This window comes from Typopeltis vanoorti, chromosome 22 (genome assembly GCF_054136105.1).
Source record: "Typopeltis vanoorti isolate ZY-2024b chromosome 22, IOZ_Tvanoo_1.0, whole genome shotgun sequence".
Classification (NCBI taxonomy): domain Eukaryota; kingdom Metazoa; phylum Arthropoda; class Arachnida; order Uropygi; family Thelyphonidae; genus Typopeltis; species Typopeltis vanoorti.
The window spans coordinates 78,294,974-78,315,656 of record NC_143570.1 but is presented as its reverse complement, the minus strand read 5'-3'; the positions used below and the strand labels follow the sequence as shown (position 1 = coordinate 78,315,656).

At 35.5% G+C, this 20,683-nt stretch overlaps 1 protein-coding gene across 2 annotated transcripts in view; it reads right to left on the bottom strand.

The window, feature by feature from the left end:
- The window catches only part of LOC150094504 (COP9 signalosome complex subunit 9), a 41,936-nt gene that overhangs the window by 19,645 nt on the left and 1,608 nt on the right, over positions 1-20,683 (bottom strand). For both annotated transcript variants that reach the window (XM_090412107.1, XM_090412105.1), the window contains exons 2-3: positions 10,505-10,579; positions 4,173-4,245 (exon numbers count right to left, since the gene is read on the bottom strand). In XM_090412107.1, coding sequence (XP_090268233.1) covers positions 4,173-4,245; positions 10,505-10,576 — 145 coding nt within the window. In that variant the 5' untranslated portion in view covers positions 10,577-10,579. The remainder of the gene's footprint in view (positions 1-4,172; positions 4,246-10,504; positions 10,580-20,683) is intronic.

The window sequence follows — 20,683 nt, the reverse complement described above, 5'->3', positions numbered from 1 at the left end:
CGACAAAAGTTAAATACAGATCTTTATTATATTCCTTATGATTTCTCCACTATGTGTCGTAAAGTGAAGATCTGATCCTTACAGCCTCTATTTGGCCTGAATCCAGCTTGTTCTTCATCAAGCTTTTCTTCTACAATTCTTCTCAACTGTTTCTCAAGTATAGTTCTCGGTACAGAGGTACAAAAACAAGTTATTGTACCTCTGTACCGAGCCCTGATAAGACCTCATCTCGACTACTGTGCCCAGATTTGGTCACCTCGGTTCCTTCTTGATGGGGAGGAGGTTGAGAGGATCCAGAGGCGAGTGACTAAGATGATAGCAGGTCTATGGAATGAACCATATGAGAACAGGTTGAAGATTTGTGGGTTGCAGAAACTAGTTGATAGGCGAAAAAGGGGAGATATGATTGAGACATTCAAATTGCTAAAAGGATTCTATAGGATTAATTCAGATGATATTTTTGAGATCAGGACTGGTGGTGGGAGAACTAGGGGACACCCGTGGAAGCTGAGCAAGAGCGTGGTTAGCAGGGGTGTTAGAGCTGGGTTCTTTACTTTTAGAGTGGTAAATGAGTGGAATAAGCTGCCAGAGTCTGTTGTGGGTGCGAGTTCAAGGCAAGGTATGATAGATACTGTGAGAATGTTGAACAGCTGTGTGAAAATGATGTTTAGGGCCTCCCTCGATGAGTCTAAGGACTCCTGGAGTAGCCCGTGGTAATAATAATAATAATAATAATAGTTACATATATCTTACCAGGAACACTCAGTAAGGAAATACCTCTGTAATTCTTATATTCAGTTTTATTTTCCTTTTTATATATGGGTACTATGAGAGCTCTACTCCAATCATCAGGAATTCATCCCTCTGTCCAGGCCTTCTAAACTATGCAGTGCAGCCACTGCAAGACTTTTATACCACCATACTTCAGCATTTCTGGACGAATATCATCTACTCCTGCTGCCTTTCCACATTTTAGGCCTTAGATGGCTTTTTCTACTTCAAGTATGGATATGTATTCCTGACTGCATGCCTGGTCAGTGTTTTTTACCACTGTGCTGTCATCACTGCTTGTTTCAGTTATCAGGTTTTCAAAGTAATTACTCCATACTTCAAGGATATCATTTTTCTCCCGTTTTCATGTCACCTTTATCATCTCTAACTCCTTTTACAGCACTCTTTCCTCCATTCCTAAGCTTCTTCAACAATTTCCAGAATATTTTGCCACCTTCTTGATATTTATTTTCTATATTCTTGCCAAAGTCCTCCCATGAATTTTGTTTAGCTAGTTTTACCCAGTGTTTAGCATTCTTGAATTTGTCTCTATATTCTCTAAGAGCACAAGCTGACTTATTTGACAGGAACTTTTGATATGCTTTCTTCTTTTCCTTCACTGCCTCTTTAATTTACTGCGTCCACCAGGGGGTTCTGATTTTTTTATCCTTGCAGACAACCTCACCACATGCCTCTCTGGTGGAATCAATCAATGTTTTCTTTAGAGTTTGCCACTGAATCTCCAATGTTTGATTCCTGTTCTCAAACTCTTTAATTTTTTCTTCAATAATCTTTCTGTATTTTAGTCTACAGTTCACATCTGAGAGCTGCTCAACTTTTATTCGCTTGAAAAATTTCTTACATGTTATTCTTTTCAATATGAAATTCAATTTTATCCTGCTCAAGACTAAATAGTGATCACTTCCAATTTCAAATCCTCTGTGCACTCTGGTGTCCTGCACAAGGGAGAAAACATCACTATCAACAATAACATAGTCAATGAGACTTTTCTTATTTCTTGTCTCTTCTCTCCATATGAATTTATGCACATTTTTATGTTGGAACATAGTGTTAGTAATAACCAGTCCATGTCCTGAGCAGAAATCCAACAAATATTTGCCATTATTATTAGCTTTGTTCTTTTCTCCAAATTTTCCCAATATATTTTTGTATGTCTGACAATCATTTCCTATACTGCTATTTAGATCCTCAACAAGGACCAACTTTTCCTTTTTCATTGTGTCAGATGCTTTCTCTAAATCCTCAAAAAATTCCTCCACTTCTACCTTAGTAGAACCTTCTGTGGGACCATAGGCACAAATAAGTCTCATTGTCCAGCTCCTCATTCTGATATTTGCCCACATCACTCTACTTGAGACTGCCTGCCATTCAAGAAGATTAGCCTCGTATTTAGTGTTGAATACAATGGCTACTCCTTCTTTTCCTTGATTGTCATTACCTGAATATAGCATTTTGTATTTATTGCTCAGAAAGATCTCACCAGTTTGTCTTTTTTGTTTCAGTCACCCCTATTATGTAGATCTGGTACTTATCTAATTCCTCAGCTAGCTCTATTTCTTTGCCATTCAGGCTTCTTATTTTGATAGTACTGATCTTAACTCTGGTGTGTTGAGTTTGGGTGTGTTTTCAGATTTGTTTCAGATATCTCATATAGAAGTAGTCAAAAGGTGTTTGACCTTATTAATAAAAATCTCTGGATGAGAGAAAGATGCAGAAAGTTTTTTATCTATGATTTATTATACATTAAAGACACCAAGAAATTATATACTTGGTTTTTATCATCCACTTCCCAAGGAAGCAAAATAATTAAGAGATACATACTAAAGCAAGTGATATGAAGTTATTAGCCTCTATATACAAGTAGCTTAGACGTGAATATATTTCACATCTAATATATTTTCAGGATTTTCAGGACTATTTCCAATAATGCAAAGTACACGGAGATGTGCTTTGCATTATGGGATACTAAGGCAAGATGTGAAGTCATACCACCTTTAGTATGAGTTGTCCCAGTCCTGAAAATACTTCAGGTACAAACTTTGTTTGCTTATGGATAAAGGATTAAACCAAGTAAATAATTTCTTGGTATCTTTAGTTTATTGTATAAGCAAGTGGAAAAACTTTCAACAACTAACTATCTCTAATCCAGAGTATTATAATAATAAGGTGTGAAAACCTTTTGGCAACTCGTATATGAAAATATGGCTTTTGCATTACTTCAACCTTGGTATCACCTCTGGGTCTGGCTCCCACTGATGAGATCTCAATGAAGATCTCAAAAATATATTTTCAGGATTTTCAGGACTATTTCCAATAATGCAAAGTACACGGAGATGTGCTTTGCATTATGGGATACTAAGGCAAGATGTGAAGTCATACCACCTTTAGTATGAGTTGTCCCAGTCCTGAAAATACTTTAGGTACAAACTTTGTTTGCTTATGGATAAAGGATTAAACCAAGTAAATAATTTCTTGGTATCTTTAGTTTATTGTATAACCAAGTGGAAAAACTTTCAACAACTAACTATCTCTAATCCAGAGTATTATAATAATAAGGTGTGAAAACCTTTTGGCAACTCGTATATGAAAATATGGCTTTTGCATTACTTCAACCTTGGTATCACCTCTGGGTCTGGCTCCCACTGATGAGATCTCAATAAAGGTCGAAACCTGTCTGGGTAGTGACCCTTCCCATAATGCATAGGAAGGGTGTGTTTATATCCACATTTTTAACATTCTCTGGAATGTTAAAAATGTGGATATTATGAAAGAATGACATTGTTAACATTCCAGAGCTAATCTCAGGTGGAATCGCCACTTAAACAGAATGGAAGCGGAAAGATTAGCTAAACAAGTGTTCTTTGCCAGGATGGCAAGAAAAATAACCAGAGGAAGACCAAGATGTAGGTAGACTGATACAGTAAAAAGTGCTTTAGATGACAGAACTATAAGATCTGATAATATCGGAATGTTGACAGATAATAGGCTAATCTGGGGGAAAATTGTTGAAAGGAAGTCAGTAATGATGTGACTTTTCACGTAGTACTATCATAAGATCCTGTACACCTCCCAGAAGGTATATGTCAGGAATTTGATGATGTCACTAGTAGCTGTGAGTGCTTTGTCATCAGAGAAAGAGTTTAAACAGAGGAATGAAATGCACCATGCATATAATAGCTGGTGTGGATTTCCACAGAATGGATCTTCAGACTCCATGGAGATGCCTGTATAATGCCTGTAATAATAAGTTTTATTCTTGATTTCTGAAAATTGCTATAAGAGTTTTTTCCATTAATTTTAATTATGAAATTTGGCATAATTTCAAAATAATATTCATTTTGCATAAATCAATTCAAGTAAACTGAAATTATTATATATACCATTAAAAAAGTCTGCATGGACAGATTTTTCATTTGCTGCCAAGTCCATTAGTAACCCACTTGATCCTCCAGCCTAAATAAAAAAATCAGGCTAATGAATAATACAATGTACATTCATGAACTATTTAATATATTCTTACTGTGAAGTATTCCTCAAATATAATTAACCTCAAAATATAATGCAATTATTTACCTGAATATCTAACATATTACATAAATGTTTCCAATATTATTTTTGGAAAAGAAAAGTAAAAGGAAATAATATTCTAGATTTTTCTTAAAAATTGCATAAAGCTAGAATATTTGATTGTAAACTGGAAAAGCCAAGTTATTTTGGTAATGGAGCTTCCCCTTTATTCAACCTAGGCTAAATATAAGATTAAAATTAAATGAGATTTATTATATTAAAATGGATTGTTAATTTAACAGATGTGTATGCATTTTTTGAAGGCAAGGTTGATATAGTACATGATACAGGACATGGTTGAGGTGAGGTGATGTATAATTTGGATAATTGTTGAAGATGAAGAACCAATAACTGTGTGTAGAAATATTTATCAAATAGCTAAAAAAACATCAATAAAACTAATAACAATGACTATGCATTTAAAATTTTAAAGAAATGAAAATTAAGGGAAACTTTTTCTTTATAATTTTTTCATGCAAAACACTTTTCACAGACATAACTATTGATATCCCATTTTAACACTCCTCTTTCAGTTTCTCTCCCCCCCCCCCCAATCACATATCTGAACCATTATGTGCTGTTAGCATCTAGAAGAAAATACTATGTGATGGAGTCACAATCACTTATGTGTGTGGCATCAATGAATGTCAAGTTCTCTTTATTGATAAGTTGTGTGAAACCAATGTATCACAGCTGTAAAGTTATTCTGTCATGGGTGCAGCATTCAGTGGTGCAATTGCCCCACTCATTTTTACACTGAATATGTGCATGTAATATGGGAATAAACTGAAATGACAGAGGCTGAGCTGCACCATACTGTCTTCTGATGACCAATTTCTCTTAGTGTTCTCAAATGAATCAGAAATTAGTTAAGAATAAGAATTTCTTTACAGTATGCTAATTAAAAATTTGTGTTTGCTGTTGAATGTTATCACTACTCCTTCCTTTTCCAGAATACTACTGCCTGAAATATAAGTCCCATATTTATTAGTTACAGACGGATACATTAGATATTACCTGTAAAGAGATGGAGAAGTATAAAACTGATATCCTAGGAATTACAGAGACCAGATGGAATGGAGAAGATAATTTCAAAAGAAAGGATGGTAAACTACTTGTTTATTCAGGAAGTGACTCATGGGGTAGCTGTGGTAGTGAAGACAATTTGGGCAAGAATCCTTCTTGGTTATAATCCCATTAACGACAGGATACTCTGCATTTGATTTATGGCTCATCCTACCAATGTGTCAATTGTGGTAGCTTATGCACCCTACACAGATAAGGCCTGATGAGGATTTCTATGAAACCTACAGATTGCTTTGGACTGCCTGACAAGGAGAGAGATATATGTAGAAAGTATTTTACCTTGGGTATAATAAATCTTAAAAATACCAAGCTTGTTTGTCTGTTTGCTTACTTGGGAAATGGAGTAAAACCAGGTTTTAAAATTGCTTGGTATTTTTAACATTTATTATACCCAAGGTAAAATACTTTCTACATTTATATCTCCTCCTGAGATTTTTATTTAATAAGGTTAAAACACCTTATGGGAACTTGTTCTGGTAAAATACTTATAAGCTCTGTATTACTAAATCTTGGTATTTCTAGCCTGGCTCCCACTGATGAGACCTCAATAAAGGTCGAAACCGGTCTGGGTAGTGGCCCCCTTGCCTTTAATACAAAACATCATACATCCCCTTCTTGGAGATGTGTTTTGGCATTAAGGGTAAATATTAAGATTAGTGATCAGAGCTTATGCCACCTTTACCACGAGTTGCCTTGGTCTTGCACTACCTGTAGGATCAGCTAGACTTGCATCACTTGCAGGCACAAACTTGACTTGTTTGTCTGTTTGCTTACTTGGGAAAATGGAGTAAAACCAGGTTTAAAATTGTTTGGTATTTTTAACATTTAAGGAGAGAGATACTTTACATCTTAGGGGACATTAATGCAAAAGTGGGACCATAGTGAAAGACTGCAGAAATTTTCCCATGCTAACAGATTAGTATAGGTCCATCGTGGGTGTTTCTGGGAGCAGATTGGTAATAATTGGGCATTTAACAATGATAGGTCAAGGCACAAGGCTGATTACATCCTGGCTTTCCAATGGTGAAAGACAATCATCTCTGATGTGCACATTTGTCCTGGAATAGGCTTTGGTACAGACATCAACTAGTAAGAGCTGAAGTAAGACCAAGACTTCAAAATCTTTCAAGTTAGGCCCATCCCACTAGACTGGATGTCATAGTAATTCCTAGTGGATTTGCAGCAGAAACATCAACTTGGGTGAATGATCTTTTGGAGACCAGTGAGAACTCACCTGAAATACTCTGGGAAGGAGTTGAGGTTATAATACAGGATACAGCCAAGAAGTATCTATTATATTTAACATGGAATCTAATCAAAAGAAGGTGGTTGGAGAAACAAAGAGACACAGGGACTGAAGAATATAGGATTACACAGAAGGCAGAAGAGCCATGAGGCAGGACAAGGAAACTTTTTATGCTAATAAATGTGAAGAGATAGTTTCAGATGAGGAGGCACAATTACAAAAGGATATTTCATTTAATTTGTGATAAAAAAACAAGTTTAAGGTCAAAAACTTTATGTCATCAAAAATGGAAATACTAACAAAAGAACTGGAAATCAAAAACAGATGGTAAGTGTACTGTGAACTATAGAGCAGAGAGAATAAGGAAATTTTAGAAGCCCCCCCCCCCCCCCTCTTAACAGCAAAATTCCAGTTTAGAACCTTCTCCACTAAGCCATAAGGTTGAAAGAGAAGTTAAACAGATTAACAGGAATAAGGCCCTGAGTGCAGATGGAATCCCAGCAAAGTTAATAAAGGACAGGAGATGTAGGAATAAGAGTGTTTCATAGATTGATTACAAGGATACTGGATCATAGCGTAGAGACTGGAAGAAGTCGGTTTTGATATTACTACACAAGAAGTGAGATATGAAGGATTGCAAGAACTATAGAATTATTAGTTTAATCTCTCATACAAGTAACATTTTATTAAAAATCAGTCTAAATTAGATGCCTGAGGAACAAGTAGGTTTTAGGAAAGGGAAGGGTACCAGAGATCAAATCCTCTGCCTCAGACAGGGAAGCTCCTGAGAAACAAGTACCTTAATGGAGAAAGAATTGAGGAAGTCAGCAAGTTAAAGTATCTGGAATCCATTATTAATTTTAAGAATTAGGAATAGCTAAAACAACAGCCCAGATACTTGTCTAAATTCTGGTGGATGGATCTATCTTAATAGGAATAAAGTTAAGGATTCTGTGTGTAGCTGTTTTTCCAACAGTGACTTATGGATGTGAGACTTGGAACCTAAAGAAGTCTGACAGGAAAAAGGTTAGCTGCTTTTGAGACTTGGTATTACAGAAGGCTGTTGAGGATATCATATACTGAAAGGCAGACAAATGGATGGGTGCTAGAAAGGATCAATAAAACCTTAAGGATATTGACAGAAGAAAGTTGAAATACTTTGGACACACTGAAATGATGGAAGCCAGTTGGTTAGTTGGTTTATGGGTGCAAGACCAGCAAGGGTCATACTACATACTACACCATAGCAAAGGTTAAAGCAGTACAAGAGGTCAAAGATAAATTAGTAAATAATACATATGTACAAAAATTAAGTTAAACAGTGCAGTATCTACATATAAATAAAATTACAGTGAAATATGTTTGTAGAAATTGATTCTTTGTTAAAGGTTAAAAACATCATGCAATTTGTCTACGTCTGATAACATCTGCCTGAGTGTATATGGCTAGATAAGTAAAAGTTTCATTTCTCTCTCATCTAAAATGCTACTACTCCACCAGAATATAACAAACAGTAAGACGCGAGGTGCATTTTTTGCACATAGGTGGGCCATCAGCCCTCAGTAAATAAGAATGTGTAAGATGACTGCAACCTATGCAGAGACTAGCAAGAGCAAGTACTATTAAATAGTACATCGCAAAAATATGAGCTAACCTAGCAGCTGCAGCTGCAGTCTCATTTCCATTAATTCCAGCACAACTGAACATCAAAATTAAGGGTTTTCATTTTGTGTAACAGATGTAACACCTCAGAAAAGCACTGGATGTGAATTATACTGGATGTATAATTCACATCTCACAAATCAAATAATTCGCCCTCCTTTGTTAAAAATTCTGTTCACTTAAAGAGTATTTTAGAAAGCAATAATACCTTAAAAAGTTCAGACATAATGATTAGTTTTGATATCTTCACGATTTACAAATGTACCGTTAATATTGAAATCCTTGATTTACTGAAGTCACATTTTCCTCCTGATATATTTAAACTATTTAAATTTACAGTATATGCAGGTTATGTTACATGAAAAGGGAAGATATACAAACAACTAGAAGAGACAGCAATGTCCCCCCCCCCTTTCTCTCCCTTAAGCCAGTTTCTACATAGAACATTTGGGAAAACTAGCTATGAACACACTCTCAAACCAGTAGTTTGGCTATGCTATGTTGATGATGTGTTTGCTATTTGGCCACATGGTCCAGACACATGGATACATTTTAGTACATTTAAATAGCTAACACCCTAAAATCCACTTCACAATGGAACAGGAAGCTAATGAATGTCAACTGATTACATGGCTTCCATATGTTCGTTATTTTTTTCTGTTTATAGAAAACTCACTGATACAGGGAGATATTTGCACAAACAGTTACATCATCATCCAGCTCAACATTGTGGTATCCTAAAAAACACTAACTCACAGAGCTAGAGCATTGCTCCAATGACAATGCTCTTACTGCTGAACTCACTCACTTACATCCCACCTTTTTAGCCAATGGTTATAATTTCCATAGGATAGAAAAAAGTTACTATTAAAAAAACGGTTACCATTCTATACATTCAAGGTATATCTGAAAGATATCTAGATATTTAGAGCACTCTAAAAGATATCTAGAGTGCTCAATAAATATTAGCCACACACCGCATTTAAACTTTAAGTTAAATTGGCAACTCTCACCTGTTCACCTTAGGTTAAACTCTCTTCTTTATCACATCCAGGAGTTTATGAAGTGCCCTGTTCTTGTGATCACACTTACTATGGACAGACAGGAAGAACTGTTGACATCTGTTTTGGTGAACATAATTCCTAGACCTGACTTGCCATAACATTCATTATCGTTATGGCAAGTCAGGTCTAGCAGACCATGCCTTATATACCACTTCACACAGGATCAATTGAAAGAAAACAAAAGTGCTACAAAGAAGTCATTATAAATCAGAGAGATTGTTTCTGGAATCAACAGAAGATTTAAAACATACTCCAAACCTCAACAAGTATGGCTATATAAATTTACCAAAAATCTGGGAGATAGTCATTTTAAGATCTAATTAATATTTGTTCCCTCTCTTTTTCTAACATAGATGGCATCTAATTAGGACTTTAGTTCCTTGTGTTGTCCATTACAATTTTTTTAAACTAGTCCCACTGTTATACCAAATTGTTTTTTTTGCATACTGTTACAAACTGTTTTGTGCTCTGAAGATGCTGGATATAATACCAGCAAAATATCAGCAAATAAGCTAATAAATTTTTTTTATCATTCTGTGTTGTCATCAATACCATGAAAATATATAACATCTACTAATATTTTGCTGGAATCAAACCAGCACTGTAATGAAAGAGTGAAATGGAAAAACAGCAATAAAAAAGGAATTTGACAAAGTTAAAATTTGTTAACATGTAAATATAAAAGTCTCTGATTTTCACATAACTAAGCAGCTAAAATTTTTTTTTTTTTTTCTTTAATCAGACCCACACATAAAAAGGCTGCAACTTCTAGCACATCAGTGTCATTCATGACCAGATTCCAGCTACAATGAGATTATGTTGCAATAAATTTATCATTACTAATAGACTGCTACAGAAGCAGGTCATAAGGATGATGCAACATTGACCTTGGGTTTAAATCCTGAATAGGATGTAAAGAAGTCTCATGTTTGTTTTTTAAAGGTGAGTCAGCCAGCACCCTAATATGAGGAGGTGGCAGGGTTATCATCTGAACATGCTGATTGAACCATGGTGCTTTCTTACATAATACAGTTCTTGTTTTTAAGAAATATTAATAAAAAATTAGTAAAATTAATATAAAACTTGCCTCTTCCAAATCCATATATGGACCTGCACCCTCAGGAAACATTTCATCAGCTACCACAGTACCAGGCTTCATTATCTAAAATTATGTATTAATATGTATTATTAATCTTAATTTAATATGATACAGTATACTAATTAAATAGTATAACAGAAAATAACTGTATGAAATTAGCTAGGGGGGGGTAAGTTGATGCTTTTTGATCAATGTTTCTTTGCTCCAGGTATTTTGGCACATGAAATAACTGAAGCAAAGTACATGAGCAAAGAGAGTCATGATATCAGGAGGAAATTTGTTCTGTATGAGAAGAATCATGTCACTGATCAGAATATTTGTGAAAAGGGATTAAATCAAGTCTGACTAATAAATCTTCATTACTGAGTGTGATGTTTTTAATTTTGTATATGAAGTATTATGTTTTGGGTAGGAGGGAATGACCTTCCAACTGCTTGAATGTAGATCTAGATCCTAGTTTCTTTGCTAAGTGATAACTGGGACTGTCTAGAGCAGGGATCGCAAACTGGCGGCCCATGGGCCAGATACGGAATCCGGCCTTCCACCTTAATGATTTCTTTTTCTAAAAATCAATGTTTCTAGCATCCTGCGGGAATTAAAACAGAAAAAATTCAAACTTCTAAATGTTTTATGACAGCTATAAACAAAAGTAAAACTTATTACCATAGTTTCTATCATCAAATGTTGACAACACTGAATTGAAGTTACTTGTCATGCAGCCATTTTAAGCCATGTGATACAATGTCAATAAGTTACAGGTTACCATTGTAATATGATAGTGTGTGTTAATAAAAAGTTACCTCAATAACTTATATTTTTTGCCCATAACAATGTCTGCATTTAAAGTTAAAAAAAGAAAAATAGATGAAGGAGGCAGAACATTTCAAGAAAAATGGGAGAAGGCATATTTCTTTGTGGAAGTAAAAAATATTCCAACATGTTTGATATGTAGACAAAGTGTCATCATGGTGAAAGAATATAACCTAAAATGCCTTATTAAAAAGATTTAAGTTTGTCATCAAACTTAAATCTTTAAGTTTGATGACAAACTTAAAGATTTAAAAAATGGACTAAAGTTTCAACAGAGGATATTTTTGAATGTTATCACAAGTGATGCTGCTGTTAAATGTAGTTAAGTCATAAGTGAAAAAACTGCTCGGGCTTCGAAACCTTTTACTGATGGAGAATTTCTTAAAAATTGTATTTTAAGTGCAGTCTAAATCATATGTCTGAAAAAAAGCAAGCATTTAAAAGTATAAGCCTATCAGGAAATACAGTTGCGGAGCATGCTGAAGATATAGCAGAGAACTTCCAAGATATATTGTGTGAAAAAAAAAGTTTTGTAGCGTTTTCCATTGCAGTTGACGAATGTACAGACATTATTAATACTTCCCAGTTAGCAATATTTATTCGTGGCATTGATGGCGATATGAATGTGAATGAAGAACTATTGGATATAGTGCCTATGTCAGGAACAACGACAGGAAATGACTTATATTTGTGTATTGAGAAAAGTCTTGAAAATGCTCACGCGGACTGGTTGAAATTAGTAAGTGTGACTACAGATGGGGCTCTGCTATGGTTGGTTTTAACATCGGACTTGTTACAAAACTTCAAATGAAAAAGAAAATGTTGTGCAAGGACAAACTTAAAACGTTTCATTGCATAATAACCAGGAGTCACTTGGTGCTAAAAAACTAAAGATGGAACATGTACTTTGCTCCAGTTATTTCATGTGCCAAAATACCTGGAGCAAAGAAACATTGATCAAATAGCATCAATTAAAACAGTAAATTAAAACATAATTAAAACAGTAAACTGGATACGCTCTCACGCCTTGAATCATCGACAATTCAATGCTTTGTTGGATGAATTGGATTCATAATACAGCAGTTTGCTATATTATAGAGGTTAGGTGGCTTAGTCGTGGCGTCATTTTAAAAGATTTTTTGAACTCTTAAAAGAAATGGACATGTTTACTTCATCCAAAGGAAAATTGATTCCACAGCTCACCGTGAAGATTGGTGCAAAGACTTGGCCTTTTTAGTTGACATAACAAGCCACTTAAACACTTTGAACTGCTCTGCAAGGACGTGAACAGTTGATATGTCATATGTATGATTCAATTAAGTCATTTCTGGCAAAACTTTATCTTTGGCAAACCCAGTTGGCAAAGAATAATTTAGTCCACTTTCCTACACTTAAATCGATTTCTCGAAATAATAATGATAATGAAAAGTACATTCCTCAAATTGAAGAATTAAAAATTGAATTTGAAAAAAGATTTTCTGATTTCAACCAGTTTGAAAATGAATCATTATTATTCAGTTCACCTTTTTAAATTAATATTGAAAATGTTGACAAAGAATTACAAACGGAAGTAACTGAACTCCAGTGCAATACTGAACTAAAAGATAAATATAACGAAGTTGGCATACCCAATTTTTTAAATACCTCGGCAGTAAATATCCCAAATATAAAATTTATTCTGCAAAAATGCTGTCAATCTTTGGAAGCACCTCTTTACGTGAGCAATTATTTTCAATTATCAAACTTAAGTCAAGGTTCTGCTCATGGATTAAAGATTCTAGATTAAATGCAATACTTCATATTGCAACACAAAACGAAAAAGAAGATATTGATATGTTAGTACATGTCAATGGAGCGAAAAGATGTCAGGTTTCAGGATCAAAATCAAATTAAAAAAGGGACTCGCAGATGAAAATCTTTATTTTTGTAAGTCAAAATTATGTATTTAAATAATTTTCTTAAAGTATGAATAAAATGTAATTGAATTTATATTTTCTAAACTTGTTATATCTACTCTCTCTATATAAAAAGATAAGTCAAAATTTGAAACGTTTTTATGTCACGTTTTTTGTCTTACCAGTTTACCAGCCCGGAACTGGGGAGGGGGGGTTGGCACTGTAGATGCCAGATCCCCCCGTAGTTTTTAAAATTTAAAAATAAAAATGGTTATAAATTTAAAAGGTGGTGTAACTGTTTACATAAGTCATAAAGGCAGGGCAACAAAAAAGGCCTTTTGTTAGAGCCTTTCTTTTTATAGTTTATGTTTTGGTTCACAGAATAATATTGAATATGGGCCACGTCTGATATACATCTAATTGACTGACCCATTGCTGCATTTCTAGATGCTGAACTAGAGCAACAAGCTCTAGTTCAGCATCTAAAACCCAAAATTTGGCTCAGGTATAGATGTCATTTGGCCCAATAGCTGCCAAATATCAAATACATTTGTTAATAATTGGTGGATTTTTATATAGAGAATATTCTCATAATATTAATCCTACCATAGAGATGATCTCTGCTTCTAACAATTATTTTTTTTAATTCCGAGTGTGCCTATATGTTATTATATGCACAAGGGTTCACTCCAATTGGTGCAATGATCTTAACTCTTTCTTTCAGAATCCAAATAATCACTGACTCAAGACCAAAATACAAAATAAACACATATAATAAAACAAAAAACAATATATATATATACACTTCAAACAACTTTACATAACTAACTGCAAATTAATTGGATCCAAGGCCTTTTTTAAAATAAACTTACACTTAAGACTAGACTAAACACTTTGTTTGCACAATCACAAAATGTTCATAGCCAGTTTCTTTCTCTGTCAAGGCCCTTTTTAGAAGATATATGACTCTATTCTTCATTTTACAGGATTCTTTTTCATCACTCATGTAGCACACATTAAATCTTCCGAACTTAATTCTGTCTCTTTTCTTCAGAAGAAATAATAGTCAGATCCAGTGTCCTTAATACAGATGAAACTTCCTAATCAGAGTTTTCTCGAACATTCCTTTAGAACGTAAATAGCAAATTCTTCTTTTATTCACTAAATGCTTATTGACAGTCAACTCTTCCATTACAGTTCTACGATTCCCTTTTTCGGAATCTCCTATAAATCTTCCAATTAGTGTTTCCTCCAATATTCCTTTTAAAACGCCTATAGCAATATTTTCCTTTTCAAATAGTTCCACGATTCCTTTTTCGGAATATACTATTAATTTTCCTCCGACTGTCACATAAAAAAAAACTCAAGTTCCTCTGAATCTAAATATCTGCTGGCCTGTGTTCTAAATTCTTTCCGAACGCTATCCTTGTTTACTCTTTCATTGCTTCGATACCGAACTTGTCAGCTGTCAATCACACATCCAACTTCTTGGTGAGCATGTGCACTCCATGAAACTGGTAAGCAAGAAGTTAGGTATAAATAATGGCTGACACGTTGTCTCCGTTAGCAACAAGAGAGAATGCCTGCATAAAAACACAAACTTAATATTTTAAATTACAATAAAATTTCTGTAAGTAATACAAATATCAAATCTGGTATGTACATCAATTTTTTTTAAGCTTCTTTACATATCACTTTTGACAAAACAATTTCAATAACGGGCACATCACAAGTGCAAAATGCGTGTTATGAAACTAAAACTAATAAACATTTTAACATAAACAATTCGTAAAAATATTCAGAATTTTAATTATGATTATTTTTACACATTCCTAAACCACCTGAACACAACACAAATGCATTCAATTTACTATCAACATAGAAAACAATAACTCCCTTCCTTTTCTAGATATACTTGTCTTGTGTCTTCCCTCAGGCTGTCTTTCTTTCACAATCTACTAAACCTGCACAAATAGGCCAATATATACACACAATTCATACAACCACACAATACAAACAATAGGAGTCATCAGCCTACTCAAACATGGAACCCTAACAATCTATTCCAATGAGTAGCTGCTGAAGAAAGAACATAAAATTATTAGCCAAACCTTTATAAAGAATGGCTACAACAAAAAAACAGTTCACAAGATCCTCCACAATAATGCCATGAAAGATAAAAAATATTACAAAAATGCCATTGTCATACCATACATTAAGGAAATATCAGAAAGAATATATAACACTACATAAATACAACATTAAGGCAACATTCAAACCTCCTGCCATAATGAAAGGTATACTTAGTTCATTCAAATATTCCCTTCTAGTTGCTGACTTAGAGGAACTTTTACTAAGCCTTTTTTCAAAGTTCCTGAGTTAGTTTCAGACAGTAAACATAGTGTTCGGTTTAGGGATTACGAGATGGTAGCATTTGTCAGCTCCCTCTCTTCACTGGATACCGTGTACAATTAGTGTAGTCTTGGGTCAGCTATTTCTGATTGGCTACCGGTGGAGAATGAACTGTTCCCCCCCCAACCCCCCAAGTCTCCAAAAGTTAGATAGGGCTAAAATAGCCTTGCCTACTTGCTACAAGAGAATAAAAGATATTAGCAGGTTTTTTTTGTTTATTCTGAATTATTTCAGGATTGATTTTTGATTTAACTCAGGTAAAAAGCTAGTCATTATTTATTATATACAATTACCGTTTTTGATATTAAATTGTTAATGTTATCAATTACTGAGTCCATTCCTGATATCTTTGGTAATTCCTCTGTGTCTACTGTTTGGAAAGAGAGTAACCATACCAACTCAGCTCACTCCTATGAGGCATATGGCTCCCAAAAAGGATCACAACAGTCAGTGTACCTGTTCTCCAAACAACAGACTTAAATTTTTGTGAATGTTCTTAAGTGGGAGATGAGTTGCATTTCCCAGTGAGACTGACAACCTGCTTACTGAAGCCTGAAATGCTTATAAAATTCCATGTTTGGATTCAAGAGCATGGTTTCTGGATTACATTAAAATTCTTAGACTACTCATATGTGACACTGTGGAGTGCAAAGGTATAGAGTTGTATGTTCTATTTGTGAAAATGTGCATCAGGAAACAGATGAGGTTTAGAAAGTTGGTTATGGGGAAAGGACTCAGTTAGTGGAGAGATGGACAAGAGGTGATATGATATGGAATCATTTAAGCTGAAAAGATTTTAGATTATTAATTTATAAATAGAGCAGAGTGCGAAAGGGAGAAAAACAAGCAGCCACCACCTTGAAGCTGTGTAAAGGTGTAGTAAAGTGGAGAGAAAGAGAAGGTTTTTACACAGAGTAGTGAATAAGTGGAATGTACTGCTGAAATGTATTGTAGTGAGTAAGTTTAAGATTCAATATGAAATATATGTAGCTCATTGAATGAGACTCCTCACAAGTTTGACTTCAAGTTGATTTGATATACGAGGATGGTATGAAAAGTTCTCGGCCTAACAATGAAAACATGGATTTCTAATTTCGAAATTATTTTTATTTTTCAACATAATCTCTCTTAACACTAATACATTTATTCCAGAAATGCTCCAGTGCATCTGCAATCCCCTCTAATTCTGCAATCACCTCTTGATTTGAAGAAAAATGCTGACCAGCGAGGAAGAATTTTAGTTTTGGGAAGAGATGGAAGTCAGATGGAGCCATATCTGGGGAATAGGGTGGATGTTCCAACAATTCATAGTGCAGATCCCTTAATTTTTCCATTGCCAAAACACCTTTGTGGGCAGGTGCATTGTCCTGATGAAGGATGATTTTTTTTCTTCTGCAAACCGGGTCTTTTCTCACAAATTTCTTCGTCTAGTCTAGTTAAAAGATCGGAATAATATTCCCTGGTTGTTGTTTTATCCACTGCTGTTTAATCTGTTCATTAACGATATAGGGAAGGATCTAAGTGGAACAGTTCATTTGTTCGCTGATGATGCAAAGTTGGGTAGGGCGATAGTGAATGCAGAAGATGTGAAAGTCTTGCAGGATGACTTAGATAGATTGGAGTTCTGGGCTAAAGAGAATGGATGGCAATTTAATGTGACAAAATGTAAGGTTATGCATTTTGGGGTGAAAAGATTAGCAGCAGTATACCACATGGGTGGAACTGTACTCCAAGAGATTGATGAGGCCAGGGACTTGGGAGTGTTGGTGGATAGGGAGATGAAGTTTAGGGGGCACATTGCAAAAGTAGCTAAATCAGCTCATCAACTCACTTGGTTGTTGAAAAATACCTTGACGAGCAGAGACAAACAAGTTATTGTACCTCTGTACCGAGCCCTGATAAGACTTCATCTCGACTACTGTGCCAAGATTTGGTCACCTCGGTTCCTTCTTGATGGGGAGTAGGTGGAGAGGATCCAGAGACGAGTGACCAAGATGATAGCAGGTCTATGGAATGAACCATATGAGAACAGGTTGAAGATTTGTGGGTTGCAGAAACTAGTTGCTAAGTGGAAAAGGGGAGATATGATTGAGACATTCAAATTGCTAAAAGGATTCTATAGGATTAATTCAGAGGATATTTTTGAGATCAGGACTGGTGGTGGGAGAACTAGGGGACACCTATGGAAGATGGGCAAGAGTGTGGTTTTCAGGGGTGTTAGAGCTGGGTTCTTTACTTTTAGAGTGGTAAATGAGTGGAATAAGCTGCCAGAGTCTGTTGTGGGTAATATGACAGTGAGCGAGTTCAAGGCAAGGTGTGATAGATACTGTGAGACTGTCGAATAGTTACGTGGACATGATGTTTAGGTCCTCCCTCGATGAGTCTAAGGACTCCCTGGAGTAGCCCGAAATAATAATAATAATAATAAAATAGTGGTCCAAGAACAGAACCCTGTGCCACACCACTAGTCACAAGGCGTCTTTTGGACTCCACTCCTAAAAAATATATATGAAAAGAAAAACTTTGTCAGGAGTGAGATTCGAACCGAAGCCCGCATTGTGGACCAGAATTCACAGTCGCACTATGTGAAAGGCTTTATACCTCGAGTCTGGCGCCTTAGACCACTTGGCCATCCTGACTATCAGGCAATGCATTTGACGGTTCCACCACACGATTAAACCACATCTCATCCTCTTGTTCACAGCTTCCTTTCATACTTTTCCAGGGATGGCCCCTTGTCATTGCTCCTTCCCACTGCTCCACCAAGCGAAAGAATGCCCCAGTGTCTGCCTTTAACTGCCTCTCAACAGTTTAAAAGTCTCGATCATATCACCTTCTATTATTCACCAAACTCTGCACTCCACATTCCCTCAGATGATCCTCATAATTAACATTGTACAGTCCTGAAACCATCTTTGTTATCTGCACCCTTTCCACAGTGAATTTATCCCCTTCAAATCCTGAGGACCAAATTTGAGAACAATAGTCTAAATGTGGTCTGATCAGGACCCTATACAACAGAATGATAACTCTTCTAACTCTGCAGATCAGCATCCTTCTCAGTACTGCAGCAATCCTCTGGGTTACCTTCACCACCTATGCAGTATGCCCCCTGAATTTCAGTTTTTTTATTGATCATCACCCCCAGATCTCGTCTGCCCTACTTGTGCCAGTACAGTTCCGTCAATCGAGTATGCAGCCTCCCATTGATGTATCCCAAACTTCAAGATTTTACATTTTGCTGCATTAAACCGATACCCCATTCATTTGTCCATCTGTCTAGTTTATTCAAATCCTCTTCCAGGGCTGCTGCATCTGCACTATTACTAATAACCCTTCTCAGCTTCACAACATCTACAAACAACTGAATATCCCTTTGCAATTCACTGACAATGTCATTGATATAAAGGTTAAACAATATAGGTCCCAGTAATGAGCCCTGTGGAATCCTACTTGTAACCTTCTGCTTCCTTGATATTGCCCCACCATACACAACACTCTGATACCTATCAGTCAGCCAATCCTGAATCCAGTTGACTAACCTGACATCTAAACCCATGCACTGTAACTTAAATATCAGCTTATCATGTGGCACCCTATCAAATGCCTTTGTAAAATCCAAAAAAATAGCACTGTATGCCTTTCCCTCATCAAATGCTCTTGTCACTTTATTATAAAAAACAACCATATTACTTAAGCAAGAGTGTCCCTTAACAAATCCATGTTGATTCTCACAGATAACAATACCCTCATCTGCACAACACTGTATATAGTCCCTCACTAATTTCTCCAAGACCTTAATTACTACTGATGATACACAAACTGGCCTATAATTAGACATTTCCAGTCTGCTACCACCCTTATGCAGTGGCACTATCTTACCTTCCTTCCATTCCTAGTACCTTTCCAGTAGCTAGGCTTTCACTGAAAAGCCAGGTCAAAGGAGCTGTCAGTTCTTTATCACATTCTCTCAAAACCCATGGTGAAATACCATCCAGTCCCACTGCTTTGTTGACATCCACAGTACTCTGTATTTGCAACACACACTCACCTCTAAACCTCGAACCTGCCCTACCCCTCTAGTATTAAAACCTTCTTCTCCAGGATGAAATATCCCAATAAAGACATAGCCGAGTTGCTCAATGAGCAACTCGGCTATATCCTCTGCATCAGTCACTCTATTCCTATTTTAATCCCACAATGTCATTCTTCCACAATCATTTCTCCTCCTACTGGCCACATAGATAAAAAATTCCCTAGGATATTCTTTGGATCTTAGTGCCAATCTCTTTTCATATTCCAGTTTTGCCTTCTTCACCATACTAGCCACTCTCCTGGACTGAGTCTTATATTCTTCATGCATCTGCTCTCCTTATATCTCTTCCGTAATCTCTTTTTCACCTGCAGTTCCTATTTGATATTGTTTGTCATCTAATTTACACCAAACTGTGTCTGCTTCTTCACTCATGGAATACAGCTTACTATTGCTGCTAACAAATACTTCTTTACCATTTCCCAAGCACTAATGATATCTTGGCCTTCCAATTCCACCCTCCATGGAACTGTCCCAAGTTGATATCTAAGACTATTATAATCACCGATCTTATAATTCCACATACGTTCCCTTTTCTTTGATAATCCTGCATGTCTATTCATCTTCTAAGTGAAAACCACACGGTCACTCTCTCCAACTGGGGGGGGGGAAGAGATGTCATCTCAGTTATTATCAGCTCATCTGATGCTATCATCAAATCCAAAACTAGCGTGGGGTTTTTCCATTCTTCTTCTATCTCTTCTTTCCATTTCCTTTTAAGTATTTATGTTTTCTTGATATGCATTTTTTTCTTTCAGTTTTTAGTAATACATTTATTTCATATAACTGTTCATTACCATTTGATTTTTTTTGGTCTTTTCTTAACCCAATTTGTTTTATTGTTATATTTCCAATTACTAAATGATGATCTGAACCAGTATTGTACTCAATAAACTCTTGATTTTGATTAATTTTGTTAGTTTATCATTAGCTATCAAGTAATCTATTATTGATTTT